General features: G+C 38.6%; 1 protein-coding gene across 3 annotated transcripts in view; it reads right to left on the bottom strand.

Annotated features, from left to right (window-relative positions):
• Positions 1-1867: 1867 nt before the first annotated feature.
• The window catches only part of LOC308689610 (stonustoxin subunit beta-like), a 392706-nt gene continuing 378609 nt past the window's right edge, over positions 1868-15964 (bottom strand). Inside the window, exons 3-5 of one of the 3 annotated variants that reach the window (XM_081363420.1) lie at positions 8680-10404; positions 4389-4424; positions 1868-3603 (exon numbers count right to left, since the gene is read on the bottom strand). In XM_081363420.1, the coding sequence (XP_081219546.1) occupies positions 3071-3603; positions 4389-4424; positions 8680-10404 (2294 nt within the window). In that variant the 3' untranslated portion in view covers positions 1868-3070. Of the gene's footprint in view, positions 3604-4388; positions 4425-8679; positions 10692-15964 lie in introns of all 3 variants that reach the window. The other 2 variants (XM_081363421.1, XM_081363422.1) reach the window with 2 other exon arrangements.

Raw genomic sequence — 15964 nt, forward strand, 5'->3', positions numbered from 1 at the left:
GACTCACTTTTCAACATGGGGCCAATATGCATGATTTAGACATCAGTAATTTGGTGGAAATGGAAATATTGCTCAACTTGCTTCCTGTAGATGCATTACATTTATGCATACGCAGTATCTTGAGCCCTTTTGAGCCATGGCACTTTTAAAAACAGAATTACTATATTGCATTGGTATGTAACAATATTTTTACGAGTCTTAATGTTAATGTTCTCTCTGGCTTTGACTGAATTGCTTTGTATTTTAGTAATTACATTTAATTTAATGTTTTTATTTATTTATTATTAGGCACAAAAGTCAAAAGGAAGTGGTCGGAAGAAGAGGTTGGAGCGGTTGAAAAGCACATGATGCATTTCATACACAGCTGTCGAGTGCCTGGGAAGAAGGACTATGTCTCATGCCTGTTGGCCGAACCTCAGGCACTGAAAAACAGAGACTGGTCTGCTGTCAAGTTCTATATTAATAACAGAATTACTGCTTTGAAAAGACAACAGAGTCGGTAGGACAGATTTTTCAACATTTTTTCTTCAAGGGTTAGTTCACCCAAAAATGAAAACTGTCAGTAATTACTCGCCTTCATGTTGTTTAAACCCCGTAAGACTTTCGTTCATCTTCAGAACACTAATAAAGATATTTTTGATTAAATCTGAGAGCTGTCTCACTCCTCCATAGGCTTCTCTGTAATCGCTATCTGCCATCCCAGAAACGTTCGTATAAAGACGAATTAAGTATTAAAATATATAAATTGAGTATTTTTGGCACAGAAATTCTCCATCAAACGTACAACTTAATTTTTGAAACTTTGTCCATGTTTAGCATGGGAATCCAACTCTTTAACAGTGTAAAAAACTCAGTATGCATGAAATAGCATTTCATAGCATTAAATTGTGAAAGAAAAAGGCCTATAAAAGATTGGTCACCCTGCATGGTCACTGCTTACCAATGCAAGCATCGCAGCCTGTGAACGGGGAACATTTACAGCTATTTATGATTCATAGTGATTTGTTTGAATGTGACGAGACATGAAACATTAACAGAGCTTGTTTCGGCATATTAGGCACATGATTAAGAGTGAGTGTGTGCATATTTTGAAATGACCCTGTGAGGTCACACACTTCACACAGCTCCAGGTACATTGCCTAGTAGATTAAATGTGGCTTTTATCACAATAATCAACAGATGTCAACAAAGAATATATGATAGATGTAGGAGGAGAGCGCTGCCAGGAAAGTCTCAAACACACACACACACACACACACACACACACACACACACATCCAAGGCGATTCACACACGTGAATGATGATTTGCACATTCACATTCAAGGATAAACTCGTACATTTTAAACATTCAAAGGTTTTTATGCACAGTTGTACATCTACGAATTTTGTTTTGCATTTGTGAAAAGTATTTTATGAATATCTAATTTTATTTTGCACATGTGAAATTTGCTTTTTGTGAATATATTTTTTTTTCCACACACATGAATTTTTTTTTGTGTACATGAATTAGGTTTCATACATGTGAAATTGTCTAGGCATGTGTGAATCATGTTTTTTGCGTGAATTATATTTGAGACAATTCTGCCTCCATAACAAGAAGAAGAAGAAGAAGAAGAAGAAGAAGATATCGTCATAGGTCACATGATAACGTCAACATGGCGGATGATGTCCGGATCGCATTCATACTTAACGAGATCTGGCTATATAGTACCGACTCTTTTAGCGCTCGTTCAGTAAGTACTTATTGAAATGAAGTCCGTCCTCATTGAGTATGCGGTTTGGGACGCAGCCCAAGAGTCCATGTGGTGTGAGTGTGTGACAGTGTGAAACTGTGTGTGGAAGAAGTAACAGATTTAGAAGATAAAACTCGTTCAATTCAATTCACATTTATTTGTACAGCGTTTTTCACAATACACATCATTTCAAAGCAGCTTTACAGAAAATACATGAGTCCATATTACAGTTTACAGTAATCTGATATCAGAGGAGACTGTCTAAGTTATGCATTTCAGAAATGTACATGTTCAAAATCACAGTTAGCTAAAAATGTATGTAGATACAATGATATCATTGAAGTAATGAATACTTGTTTATTAACAAATGATTAAAATTTAGACATTTAGAAAATTGAAGCATTGGTGCGTGTTGATTCACTTTTACAGTGTTTTGACCAACAATTATGAAGGACTGTGTGTGTGTGTGTGTGTGAGATGAACTGAGATGAACTGAGAACAGAACTGAACAGAAGCAGGAGTGTAAATAAATACACAGAACAATAATCAGAAACAGAGGAATAAAGATCGAGAGGAAACTCAAATATGAACAAAAACAGCAAAACTAAACACAACCCTTACAACAACTATAATAATAACATGATAAATGCTGTAAATCACATGATAACTACATACATGACTGAAATAAACACACACACACACACACACATATAGAGAATCATGAGATCCTTCATTTACACAGGAATTGATCAACAAACTGTGATATTGATTCATTCTCTTGAATATGTCTTATTTTCACAGCAATAGAGAGAAAAAATTAAAGAGAGAAAAAACAAAGATAATAATAAAAAGATAAACATCAATCCAGAAACCCCCACTAACAGGTTTAGTACAGTACACAATATATTACAGCAGAAGCATCTTTAATAATACACACATAACCCACAGCAGAGGAATCATAACCCACAGCAGAGGAATCATGTTAAATAACACACACATAACCCACAGCAGAGGAATCATGTTTAATAACGTTTTGAACAGATGGAGAAGTTGAGATAAAACATCTCTGAATGTCTTAAACTGAGTTTAGAGTTGAAAGTCTAGTTTTGCTCGTATCATACAGACATGTTTCAGTGAGTCTCATTGTGTCTCATATTTCCTCTCTCTTCTCTGTGTATCATTGTCTGTTTCTCTTTATTTCACTGACAGAAGTTCAGCTGTGTTATTAATGTAATGAAGAGACAATAAGAGACTCTAGAACATCTCACTGTCACTGATTTATCATGCAGCTCAAAGCATTATTGGTAGAGTCTCTCATCAGTCTATTCTCATTCATCAACACAGTCTCACTGATGATTTATAATAAACCCCAAACCCAGGATAGAGTGTGTGTGTGAATGTGGTCTGGACTGTGTGTATGAGGCTCAGTGTGTCAGAGACGCTGTAGAAGGACAGAGTTCCTGCACTGTGATCCACATACACTCCTGTTCTACACACTCCTGTTCTCCTGCTGATGATGGGGTCTACAGGGAGTTTAGTCTCTATGTCATTGTGTCTGAATGAGTAACTGGAGGGAGAGCATAACAAACTCCAGGACTGATTATTACATCCAAACACACACTCATTACTCCGTCCCTTCCTGCTGATGCTCTTATATGACACTGATATACACACCCTCCCACTCCACTCAATCTCCCAGTAACAGCGTCCACACACACTCTCTCTACACAACACCTGCCACACATCATCAAATCTGTCTGGATGATCAGGATACTTCTGGACGTTGCCAGTGTTGGTAATCTCTCTGTTCCACTCAAACAGGAGGCGTTTATTCACTGTGTTCAGATCCAGAGTGAAGTGATGAGAATCTGATGGAGAGAAAACACACATCAGTGAATTACAGAAACTTTCTATCTTGAGTCTTCATTTCAGATCTGACTAGTTCATTTAGGATTGTAAGCAACCAATGATAATAAAGCACTAAAGAAATATCATTCTGTAACAGCTTTTGTCCTGAATGAGGTTCTGACTGAAATCGCCATGGTTACCAAACAGAAAACATAGGATTCTTATGTTCAAATATTTCTGTAATCAGGAATTATGAAACTGTCTGATCTTTTACAGTTTTTTTAATTGCTTTGCCACAATTTGTGTGTGTGTGAGAGAGAGAAAAATAGTTTGTGAGTGTGGATGCGTGTGTTTGCAAGAGAGTGTGTATGTGTGAGTGTGTGTGAGAGAGAGAGAGAGAGAGAGAGAGAGAGAGTGTGTGTGTGTGTGTGTGTGTGTGTGTGTGTGTGTGAGAGAGAGAGTGTGAGAGATAATTTGTGTGTGTGTGTGTGTGTGTGTGTGTGTGTGTGTGTGTGTGTGTGTGAGAGAGTGAGTGTGTGTGTGAGAGAGAGAGAGTGAGTGTGAGAAAAATTGTTTGTGAGTGTGTATACGTGAGAGAGAGAGAGAGAGAGTGTGAGAGTGTGTGTGTAATGTAGCTGAACTCTTCATGTTCAATAAATCATCAGTGTCAGTTAAACTTAGTACAGTTTAATCATCATTTACATGATCAACTCTAGAACTCTTCTGTCATGTTTTCTCTCAGCTTCTACAGGAAGAACATGAACACACTCAGTGAGTTTCTCTGCTTGTTCTCTTAGTGACTTACATAGAAGGAGCTCGTTCCTGGTCTTGGGAACAGTGACTGTGGAAATCAAGAGACATGAAGAGTGTGGTTATCATCAGGAGCGGGTTCACTATTCTGGGCCCAAGCAAAGTCAGGATCCACACACACACACACACACACACACACACACACACACACACACACACACACACACACACACACACACACACACACACACACACACACACACACACACACACACACACACACACACACACACACACATTGCATAACATTTTACTCTGAATTGCACTACAGTAATATTGAATAGAATTAAGTGAGACATTTAAATATATATATTTATTTTACTTTAAACTGCATAACAAAAATTGTCTACACTTTGGTAGACCCTACTTGCTTTTTAGCTTGAACAATTGTCTTCTTATTGTGAAATCTGATATTCTGATTCTCAAATATGTCTTAGTGATTGTATTTAGTCTTTTAAACACTTTTATATTGATCATGTTAGATGATAACGGGTAATCGGTAATAGTTTGCTTCATCCACTTCTCCTGAAAGACAGGAAAGTAAGTGGCCGGTGAACTGGGAGAAGAATAAACACTATTTCGTTTCCTACACGACGTATTTCTGACGTGAATAAAACACGGTGTCAAATTAGAAGTTTTAAATGCCGCTTCCATAGACATCAGTGTGTATGTGAATGTGTTGCTAGTATTACGTGTATTTAAATGAAACCTAAATGAAACGTTGTTGTTGTTGGAAATAAACTGCCCATTATATATGACAAGAACTGAGTGTGTCCGTCTCTGGCTCGCCGCTTTGGTTAGTGTTAGTTCACCCAAAGATGAAAATGCCATGATTTACTCAACCTCATGTCCTTCCAAACCCATATGACTTCAGGACACACATGTGAAGAGAGTCTATTTTAATGAAATCTGGGAGATTTCTGTCCCTCCATTGAAAGTCTATTCACCCATAACTCTGACGCTTCCAAATGTTCATTAAGATTCATGAATTGAGTAGTTTAATCCAAGAAGAGACACGATTTACACGAAATGATGAGCAGATTTGATTTAGACTTATTCACATATAAACACTGATCAATGAACAATATTTGCAGAATTCTATATTTGGTGATGGAGGCGATGTGTAAATGTAATAAATAAGGTCGACAGCGCTGCTGTAACAGCGGGCATCAACTGATGTAATTGCTTGCTCAGCAGGGGCCCTCAAACCCGCGGGGCCCTACGCAATTGTGTGAGTTACGTGATGATTAAAAACGCTATGAACTGATGATCATGTCAAGAGAAAATGATCCTGCATCCATTGCTAACACATGCAGAAATCCTCCAACACAGAAGATATTTAGAAATGTCTGTTTACATAACCCAAATCCTGACACAACCACTATTGAGGGTTTGATATTATTGACATGTCACCATATTTGATTTGGCTTCTGTAGACATGAACTGATCACAGATTTGATTTGAGAGGGAATAGGACTCAAATTTCACTTTGTTCATCATACAAAGTAATCAAATCGCTTCATAAGACTTGGATTAAACCTCAACCTCATTATTATTCTTCAAAGAGACACTGATTGATCAATAAATGTCTCATGCTCAATCATTTTGATTAGAATTATAATTCTACTGATTATGAGAATTTCTGTGAATACATGGAAGCCACATTTTACTCCTAAATCATAAAAATGCATCATTAATATGCAAAAATGCATATCAATAGAATAAGGAGGATTTTAAATGGGTGATTTTAACAGTAAATATCATTAGTAAATATCAGAAGTTTCCTTCATGATCACAAATGCATTGTAGTGATAAATAGTGTCTACTTAAAGACACAGAGTATGAGGATTTAATGTCAGATATACTGCATTTAATCAATGCAAAGACTTGAACAAACTGACAACAGAACAACAGAGAGTAATGAGTTGAAGTACAGACTTCGGTACCAAACGGTACTGACATTTTTAATTCTGTAAAACATGTTGTAACACTTCTTGAGGGCGCCATTTTTTTTGTTTAAATTCATCATAACATAACGAGTGCGGGATTTGACGTTTACAGTCGCTGCTGAGAATGGAGATATAGGGCCCTATTTTAAGGATCTAAGAGCATGGTCTAAAGCGCAGTGCGCAAGTTCACTTAGAGCATGTCCGAATCCACTTTTGCTAGTTAGTTAACGACAGCTAGTTAGTTTTACGCTCCCGGCACATGGTCTAAAAGTGTTGTCCGTATTCTCTTAATGAGTAATAGGTGTGTTTTGGGATTAAGTGTTTTGGGATTTACGTGTGTTAAACCAATCAGAGTCTCATCTCCCATTCCCTTTAAATGCCAGTTGCGCTTGCGTCATGGTGGACTCACTATTTACATGGAGGAATTTGATAGTGGAAAGACCGAACGCGTCTCCAGAGAGGAAATGGATCTGCTAGTGCACAGGATAAAAGTGCAGAAGCAGATCATCTACGGGACAAGCCGGATTCATTCCACCATATCTTTATGAACACAATAATAATCTTTTACATTGTAATCCTTTTATTTTTAATATTTGGCATGTTTGTGTGCTGCTGTGTGTGGCATGTTTGTGTGCTGCTTATTACCCTGTGTGTGTAATAAGCAGAGTGTGTGTGTAATAAGCAGAGTGTATGCGCGTTGTGGACCCGCCTATAGGCGCACATTACTAATGCGCTCTTTAAATAATAAAAAAAATACTGCACCACTGACTTTAGGCCAGGTTTCTGTTGGTCAATGGCTCAGTCTATTTCAGTTCCTCAAAATAGCAATGCGCCAATAATGAGCCTGAACACACACCTCGGTTTGATCACTGAATAAAAGGCTAAATTTTTATCTGTTTCTTGCAAACGTGTGGATTCTAAAGATTTGGATTACAATGAGCGAATAAAATGGATGTCTTTTGTGAATATATGTTGTGTTTTGGTGTTTGGTGCGTATGGGACACTCAGAGGGTTCGGTTAAGCACTAGTAGAAAGGGTGGTGGGGGTTTCCAGTTAGAGAAACTGGAGCAAGAGAGAGTGTCCCAGCAGAAGGGTTTTATTCAGATTAGCATAACGAGAATAGTCACTATACATAACAGAAGTTACAGTAAATCACGTTATTAAATGTTAAATATGAGGTAGTATTTGTTCGCATTACTTTGGTAAAGAGTATTCAAGTTGCATTCAAGTATTTAGAATCGAAATATATAGCATAAATAATTTAGCTTACATATTTAAATTACTGCAGAACATATTCAACTATACAGAATCAAACTAGCTTCAGCATGACTTGACATGGACTTCGGCAGCATGCAATTTACACGAAAATATAATTATTATTCAAATGTCAGTAACTGAATACACAGAATATTAAAGTTTGAACAGCATAGAATGTAAAACAGATAACTTACTTCTTAATCATTCACGGAAACAACACACATGCAGCAGTCCATTTTGTGTAAGAAAATGCCTTTTGTGTCTCACGGCAAACAAACGATATATTACAAAATGGTTAAACGATTAAAGAAATGTTATTCATTTCATGGTTTTAAAGTGTAGTCTTGTTTAACATCATGTAATAATCCTCTGAAATGAGTTTGCAGCAGAAGTCACAAACAGAGTGAAATGTTATTATTTCTTATTAAGTAAATGAGTAAACTGCAATTAATAAATGCGACTGAAAACGTAATTGATAAGACAATTGAATGCAATAGGGTCAAAACATTAATGCCACTATTTTAATATTCATAAATAGGAATACGTACAAATGTGTATATCAGTTGTTCATACGTAAATATTTTGCGTTTTAGTGCTATAAATACGTCAGTATTATACGTTTCTCTGTGTATTAAAACGTAAGTAAATGTACGTGTGGAAGAACAACACTTAACGTAAAAATACACACGTATTCTCATGAGATCACGTTGCATTGAAGCTTGAATTTGTTGTCATACCTTAATTTATAGATTTTATTTTCCTGTGGTTAGTTCAATTACTTCCTCTACAACTAACGTCTGTATGCTTTGCATTTATTAAGAGTAATTCATAATGATTATTATTAAAGAATATAAATAATGAGATTTGCATTTGTTAAATATATTATTTATATTAATCATAATCATTTAGTTTTCAGGGATGACTGAGGCCTTTCTACAGTGGGCTTAAAAGAGTAATTTATTTATATATTTATATATATATATATATATATATATATATATATATATATATATATATATATATATATATATTTATATTAAGATAAAGATTAATGCAAAGAGAAGTGCATATGACACTCACCTGAAGACTGTATGGGGCCGATAGTGTCACTGGCTTCACTCACTCCCACTTTACCCACTATCCTGTAGCGGATCAAGTACTGCTTTCCAAACTCCAATCCAGTCAGAGTAAAGACTTCATCAGCGGTGTTTATGATAATCCACTGTTCCTCAGCGCCAGAATCTGCTTTCACCTGCTGGTACTCCACTCTGTACCTCACAGTTTCTCCAGTTGGGGACTTCTGCAGTTTCAGGGACACAATGTCCTTCAGGACCTTCTCCACTTCTGGAGGGGGAGGCTTCGACACGGGCTGGAACTGTGTGTCTGTCAGATTCCCTGTTTCATACATATAGATAGAGGAGCCTGGACTGGAGGGATCGGAGATGACAGAAATAATGAATCGATATCTCTTTTCATCTTTATTAGCCTCTGAAAAACTTCTGAAAAGAGTTAAGTTCTTTCTCATCTTTGACATGACACCAGGATCGTTGTGCCACTTTCTGACAGATACTAACGTGCTAGAATGTGGTTTCATTCCCACATCAAGCTCTTTAAACTCGTCAGATTCCAGAAACTTATTCAGGGTTGAAAGATACGGGTCTTCATACTTCAGAGATGTGAAGGTCAAGCACACCACAACATCAATATTAGGATCAAGGAGGATGGCGTTGAGACAGTTTGAGTCTTCAGTATTGATTCCCTCCAGTATCTCGGTGTGAGAACTCAAGATTTTAAGTTCAGCCGTTGCATGATCTAACCACTGGTTAAGCATGTCAGCATTAAAGGGGGAGCTGTAGTGGATCTTCAGGATGTCTTCCAATGAATTTTGCTCCATCTCTCCTCCTCGTATAGCAGGCAAGACCTTGGCCACTGCTTTTAGGAATACCATTTTGTAAATGTTAAGAGAGCCCTGAAATAAATGGAGCCTCTCTTTGATGTCTTTGAAAACATTTACCAGAGTTTTTCTGGAGAGGTCGTTGCATGTCCTCTCTACTTCTCCCAGCCCCTCTATTATATCTTCAGTGTTGGAAACCAGACGTGTGGTGATTTCTCTTTCCAACTGAGCAGCTTTTGTATCCAGTAGAGAAAGAGGATAGAGCCAGACTTTTATTGGAACTGCATTCTGTGGATTCTCCTTCAGTATAGTGGAGAGCTTCTTGTACACCTCTAGGGCCTCCATGTAAGTGGTGGGGTTCTGATCAAGGCGGACGTCACCATAAAATGTGCAGGCGATGCTCTCAGCCCTATCCGTATGACCTTCTGTCATTTCTAAAGCTCCTTTCCCCTCAATGGAAAATTGAGGAATCTTTTTGACCATGACATTCAGTTCTCCCTCAATCTCCTGTTTTTCTTTGTCTTTTGAAAATGTCCGTTCAAACACCATGATGGCCTGAGCTCCGTACAGTACAGCCGTGACCACATGAGTTGCAGTTTTCTGGTCAAAGACCTGAGGGTAAGTGATCTGTCCCAGATGGCTCATAGTGAGCTGGTCGAAGCTTGTGGTTTCCCTGTAATTCATTGTAACTCTGGACTGTTGGTTTGAGGATTTTGTGTCATGCAGGAACTTGGCAGATCCTTCCACCTCCACCAGCCCTCCCAAAAAGCTGGCCTTCAGGGAAGCACTCACATCCAGGAGACTGGACTTACTAGAGAGAGAGTCGGAGCTACTGAACTTCAAATCTGTCATGGGCTTCGGACTGGTGTCCAAATCTGCATCCAGTGACTGCTTATCCCACAGAGTGACACCTGAAATGAAAAATAGCTTTAACAGTCAAGTCAAGTCGCCTTTAGTTATATAGCACTTTTTACAATACAGATTGTTTCAGCTTTACAGTGATAACAGGAAAATAATGCAACACAATTTGTTTCTAGAAGAAAATAGCACCATCATCCAGCTTAAAGGAACACACCGACTTTTTGGGACTTTAGCTTATTCACCGTATCCCACAGAATTAGATAAGTCCATACATACCTTTTTCATCTCTGTGCGTGCCGTAACTCTGTCTGACACACCCACCGCTAGCCTAGCCTAGCTTAGCACAAAGACTGGAGGTAAACGGCTCCAGCTAGCATACTGCTCCCAATAAGTGACAAAATAACGCCAACATTTTCCTATTTACATGTGATTTGTATAGTCACAGCGTGTACGAATAACAAGGTCACATGAGACACAACCATCTTCTAACCATATACATACTGGGAACTTGTAAGGGTAAATGCCTCTGGGTTAATGCGAATTAGCTCAAGGATATAGGGAATTTTAGAAATATTAATAATCATAACTCATGGTCATAATTCATAAATCGCATATGCATTTACTTTATCAATTATAGGAAATGCCTCGTTCGGTAACTGGTCTTGTCATTTGTTATTCGTCCAGCGAATAAATGTAAGACTATCACAGTTAAGAAGTATTCCTGTTTACAAAACTCCAAGAAAGTTTATCTTCTGGCCACGAAGATAAAGCCTTTTTGGGTTTATAAATTAAAACTAGGCCTACTCAAAGTAGGCTAGCCTATAATATAGAGCGTGTAGCTTAAATAAGATCTTTGATTTCATTGACTTCATAAAAAGTGTTTTTTCAAACACAGGGACAGTTAAAAGTATAAATGGGTTTATTAATAAAATGGCACACACTAAGAGATTATATAAGCTACAAATATAAACGTACGTAAAATGCAAACAATAAAACAAACAAACATTTAAACAAACAAGAAAATATGTGATCAGAATAAAATGAAATGAAAGAAAGAAAGCAAGAAAGAAATATAGAGAAGGGAAAAGCTAGTAATTATTACATACAGAAACCTAGGTTCACGAGACACCTGGAAACAGCTTTTATCAGATAATGTACTTGCGAGTTTCTGTGCTCTTTCTGGTGAGGCTGAGGCTGAGGCAGGACAGCGTGGACGGTGTCGATCCTGTTTCTGTTGCGTCTTCCGGTGCCGCGGGAAGCTTGAAAGGCTCACTGAATGTAACGTTACCGAGAAAGTTCAGATTCGTCTCCCGGGAAGGGAGAGGCTGCAAAAGCTTCGTTGCAAAGGACGGCAGCTACGACTCGAACATGTGTTGGTCCGAGGAGAAGGCCTGATCCTTTTTAGATGTTTCTTGAAGCCGGGGAGAGGAGGAGTTCAGAGGTCAGGGATGAGAGAAGAGAGCCATCGATGAGAGAAGAGAGTGAGAAGTGGGGGTCTCTTCCTTTTAACAGACATCTGTTTACGCCCTGTTTTGGGGACAGAGCGAATCAAAACTTCTGATCTGTAGCAGGAAGAAGTCTTCTTTGTGTGAAGAAAAACACGCCCCCTTTTACCATATGTCTTATGAGGGAAAGGATTCATACTTAGAAATATGATATTTCCTGGAACAAATGCATATTATTGTACTCTGCAGTCAAGATTCGTCTCCGTGAGATGGAGAGGATTACAGAGATATCAATTATGACAGGTAAAGATTGGGGAAACATAACGTTACACTTATATGCATAATTACACACAAATAAAGTTTGATTAAACACACAATAAAGTTGTCAGTGTTTCCGTTATGTCAAGTGACGACACTTTGAGAAACATAGGAATACATATCAACATTCAGTGGCTTGTTATGTGGGGGAATATCTGTTTCAAAGTCCAGAGTGTGTGTGTGTGTAATGCTGGAATGTCTGCTTTCCTGGGTCGTAAAGTTTTATGGTCTGAGGTAGGGTTACAACAAGACACGACTGAGGAATTCCCTTCAATGAACATTTAGAATTCAAAACTATACTCTAGCAAACCAAACCTCTATCACACGTGCATATAGGAAGGTACACACATTATAAAATAAAATAACAGATATTTATCTTATTCCCAGTTATACACAAAAGGGTGTTTGTGTGTGTGTGTGTCACGAGGTTGTAAAGTCATGGGGAGTTCATGCTGAACTGGGGGGGTCTTAAACTACAGGGTTCCTTCGGTGACTCATGTCCCTCTGGGGAGCAACAAAGTTGCAATTTTGACAGTCCGAACCGACGTCGGGACGCCAGTACAGGACGTGAATAGATCTCTTGTCTGCTCAGACAATGAAGGATGTGTTTGCGAGATCGGGATCCACTAATTTGAACAGCATGTGACCGGATGTCGTAGTCATTGTCGTTACAAACTATATTCTCAGAAGGCGAAGCACTGCTACTTCTGCGGAGTGATTTACTCCAACTCTGAGCAAACTCTCTGCTCCTCACCAAGGGGCTTCTCAGGTGCTGCGTCAGACAGAGTTACGGCACGCACAGAGATGAAAAGGGTATGTATGGTGTCAGAGGATTTGTGAATTTTAATAGGTTTTGTGGACCCACGAGCTCACTTCCTGATACATATTCACGTACACACAGACAGAGGAACCCGAGGCGCAGAGGACGGAAGGGACGCAAGAATGCTCATATATGGGAAACAACAGTGTCACCAAAAACCCCCTCAGTGACTATAGAAGGTTAATGTTGCAAGACCCTGTCATGAGACTTAGTTCCTCTGGAAAAACCCAATCTACTGCATTGGAACAATGTAACCAGGTTCCATATAAATATAACTGCTTTCTGACTGTTGAGGGCTGCATTTTTGATCTTGATATCGATTGCATCCCGGGAGAGAAATTAAAATCTCTTCTAGTTTAATTCTAGCTAAATTGCTTTTGGTTTGAACTGCTCTGCTGTATTACTGCAACTTGAAAACTCTCGGATGAGAACAAGTTCATATTTACTCCTAACTGCTTGAACTGCTTACAAGGTAATTAGTCTTTGTAATATTCACTCATACAGGACTGCCCTGTTGAGATTGAATAAGCTGAAGTTTTATACTCTGTAACTTTTTCTTTTGATTTGCTACAAGTATTAATTTTTGTATAACCAGTGTTTTTAATCTTTTGTATAAATAAATTTTTATTTCTAAAGACAATCACTGTTAAGTTTTTACTTCAGCTGATAAGACAGTTCTAAAAGCAATAGACAGAGCAATTCTTTTAATTCCTTCTTACCACTGAAGATAACAAGGTTCCAAGAGCGATTCTGCTGGAAGGTGAGCATGAGTTTGATTCATATGTTTAGTTTAGAAATGTTTATTATTGTTTACCTGGGAGTGTAGGGACTACACTTAGACTTACTGGTATAAATAACAAGCTATTGAGGGAATAGTACCAATTCTGACCTGACAGCAAAAGGCCGCCTTGACACAGTGATACTTGGGGCTAATCAGGAAAGTGAGTGTAATACCAGAACTCACCACAATGGACTTATCTAACTCTGGGGGATACGGTGAATAAGCTAAAGCCCCCAAAAGTCGACGTGTTCCTTTAAGTAAGCACAGTGATGGTTATACTGTATATATATATATATATATATATATATATATATATATATATATATATATATATATATATATATATATATATATATATATAAAAAAAAGGTGGCCCTTATTTTTCAAGTTTTGATTTATAATTGTCTGACCCCCTCAAGTTGTTCCAATACATGAACAAATAATTCAGGCAAAATATGAGCTCATTTGAACAATATTTAGAGGTGGCTCGATGACGTTGAAGTTTTGTATAATCAGTTATTATGCTCAATTTGTGATAATTACCACTTGCCTAATTTTATCTCAACTATTTAAATTACATACTTGCTTATTTAACCCTTTCGCACGTACGATCACAATAATGTTTATTTTAGGTTTCAGACATATAAGTACTAAAAAAACAATATATTTAGAGTTTGTAAAATACACAGTGATGTCAAAGGAAGAGGCAATAATAATCCTTTCCATTATAATTAGTTTTATTCATATCAGATACGCATTGTGTAAGTAACTTTAAAGTGTACTCTAATCTTCTCCCAGTTCACCTGCCACTTACTTTTATGTATTTCGGGAGAAGTGGATGAATTCACGTGTTGTAAATCCAACAGATCCGATTCTCTGAACTGCGTCTGCGGCACAAACTAAGATGGCGGCGCCCATCTCGCACACAGCTCAACTAATGCGATCAAACGGGAGGGACAGTTGCTACGCGCTCGCAAGATTATCTATTAATTAGCCATGTGGAAGGAATTGAAGGGACTAAGCTACCCACAGGGACCATCGTTCTCAGCCATTTTTTACATCGTCACAATGTTCTGAAAGAGGATATTCGAGCAGCAGCAAACAATACCATACGGAGAGTGGAAGAATTTTGGTTCCGGGCAAGAATTCCAGTCAAGCATCGACAGGACTCCGTTAAAAAACTCGAGCAATTATTTTGTGACTGGAAGGGGTTGAAAAAGAACAAGAATCACCAAACAAAGACTCAACGGGCTAACGAAGCCACTTTCACAGAAATTATTGCAGGGTTGTTTGACATTGCACATGCAAATGCTATTGAGCTAATCGATGCAGAGACTTACTCGAAAGAAGAGAGAGAGAAGGATAAGCTCTTCCTCAAACTTCAGCGGCAAAAAGGACAACCTGGTTGCATGTTGGGTGTCGACAAAGTGTTGTTGCTGCAGCAACAGAAGCAGAAGGAGAAGCAGGATAAATTGCAAAGCCAACACCATTGTTCTGAACAAGAAAAAAGTATTCTCTCAGAGTCAGTTGTGTTGGAGAGCAGCAGCAGCAATAATTCCGAGAATAGTTCATCAGAATCAGAATCGGATAGTGGAAATCCTGGACTATCCACCACAAGTAGGCCTGGTGCACCACCAAGGAAACGGGGTCGCCATCACATTATCTCAGCTCCTCTGTCAGCAATGCTTGATAGAAATTTACTGAGTGACAGGGCTGCCATGATGATTGTTTTCGAATCTGCCAAAGCTCTCGGACAAGACCCAGAAGCTCTTGCTCTAAACAGGTCAACCATCCAGCGTCAACGTCGAAAACACAGAGAAGCAACCGCCGCTGGCATTGTAGAATCATTCATACCAAGCACGGCGCTAACGGTCCACTGGGATGGCAAGTTGATGCTTGACTTAACAGGTAAAGAAAAGGTGAACAGGCTGCCCATTCTGGTTTCAACAATGGGGGAAAAGCCCCCATGTTGGCCATTCCAAAGATTTCCACAGGAACAGGGCAAGCAGAGGCCCAGGCAGTTTACAATGCCATCGGGGACTGGACCATCTTGTTCGTGGTATGTGCTTCGATACGACCAGTTCCAACACTGGCAGACTGTCTGGAGCCTGTATCCTTCTAGAGCAGCTGCTTGGACGGCCACTTCTACATTTTGGTTGTCGTCATCATATATTGGAGTTGGTGTTGGCTGCCGCATTTGCAGTTTGTATGGGACCCAGCAAGGCACCGGAAGTCCTCATCTTCAA

This window comes from Scardinius erythrophthalmus (genome assembly GCF_964197995.2).
Source record: "Scardinius erythrophthalmus genome assembly, chromosome: 4".
NCBI classification, from domain to species: domain Eukaryota; kingdom Metazoa; phylum Chordata; class Actinopteri; order Cypriniformes; family Leuciscidae; genus Scardinius; species Scardinius erythrophthalmus.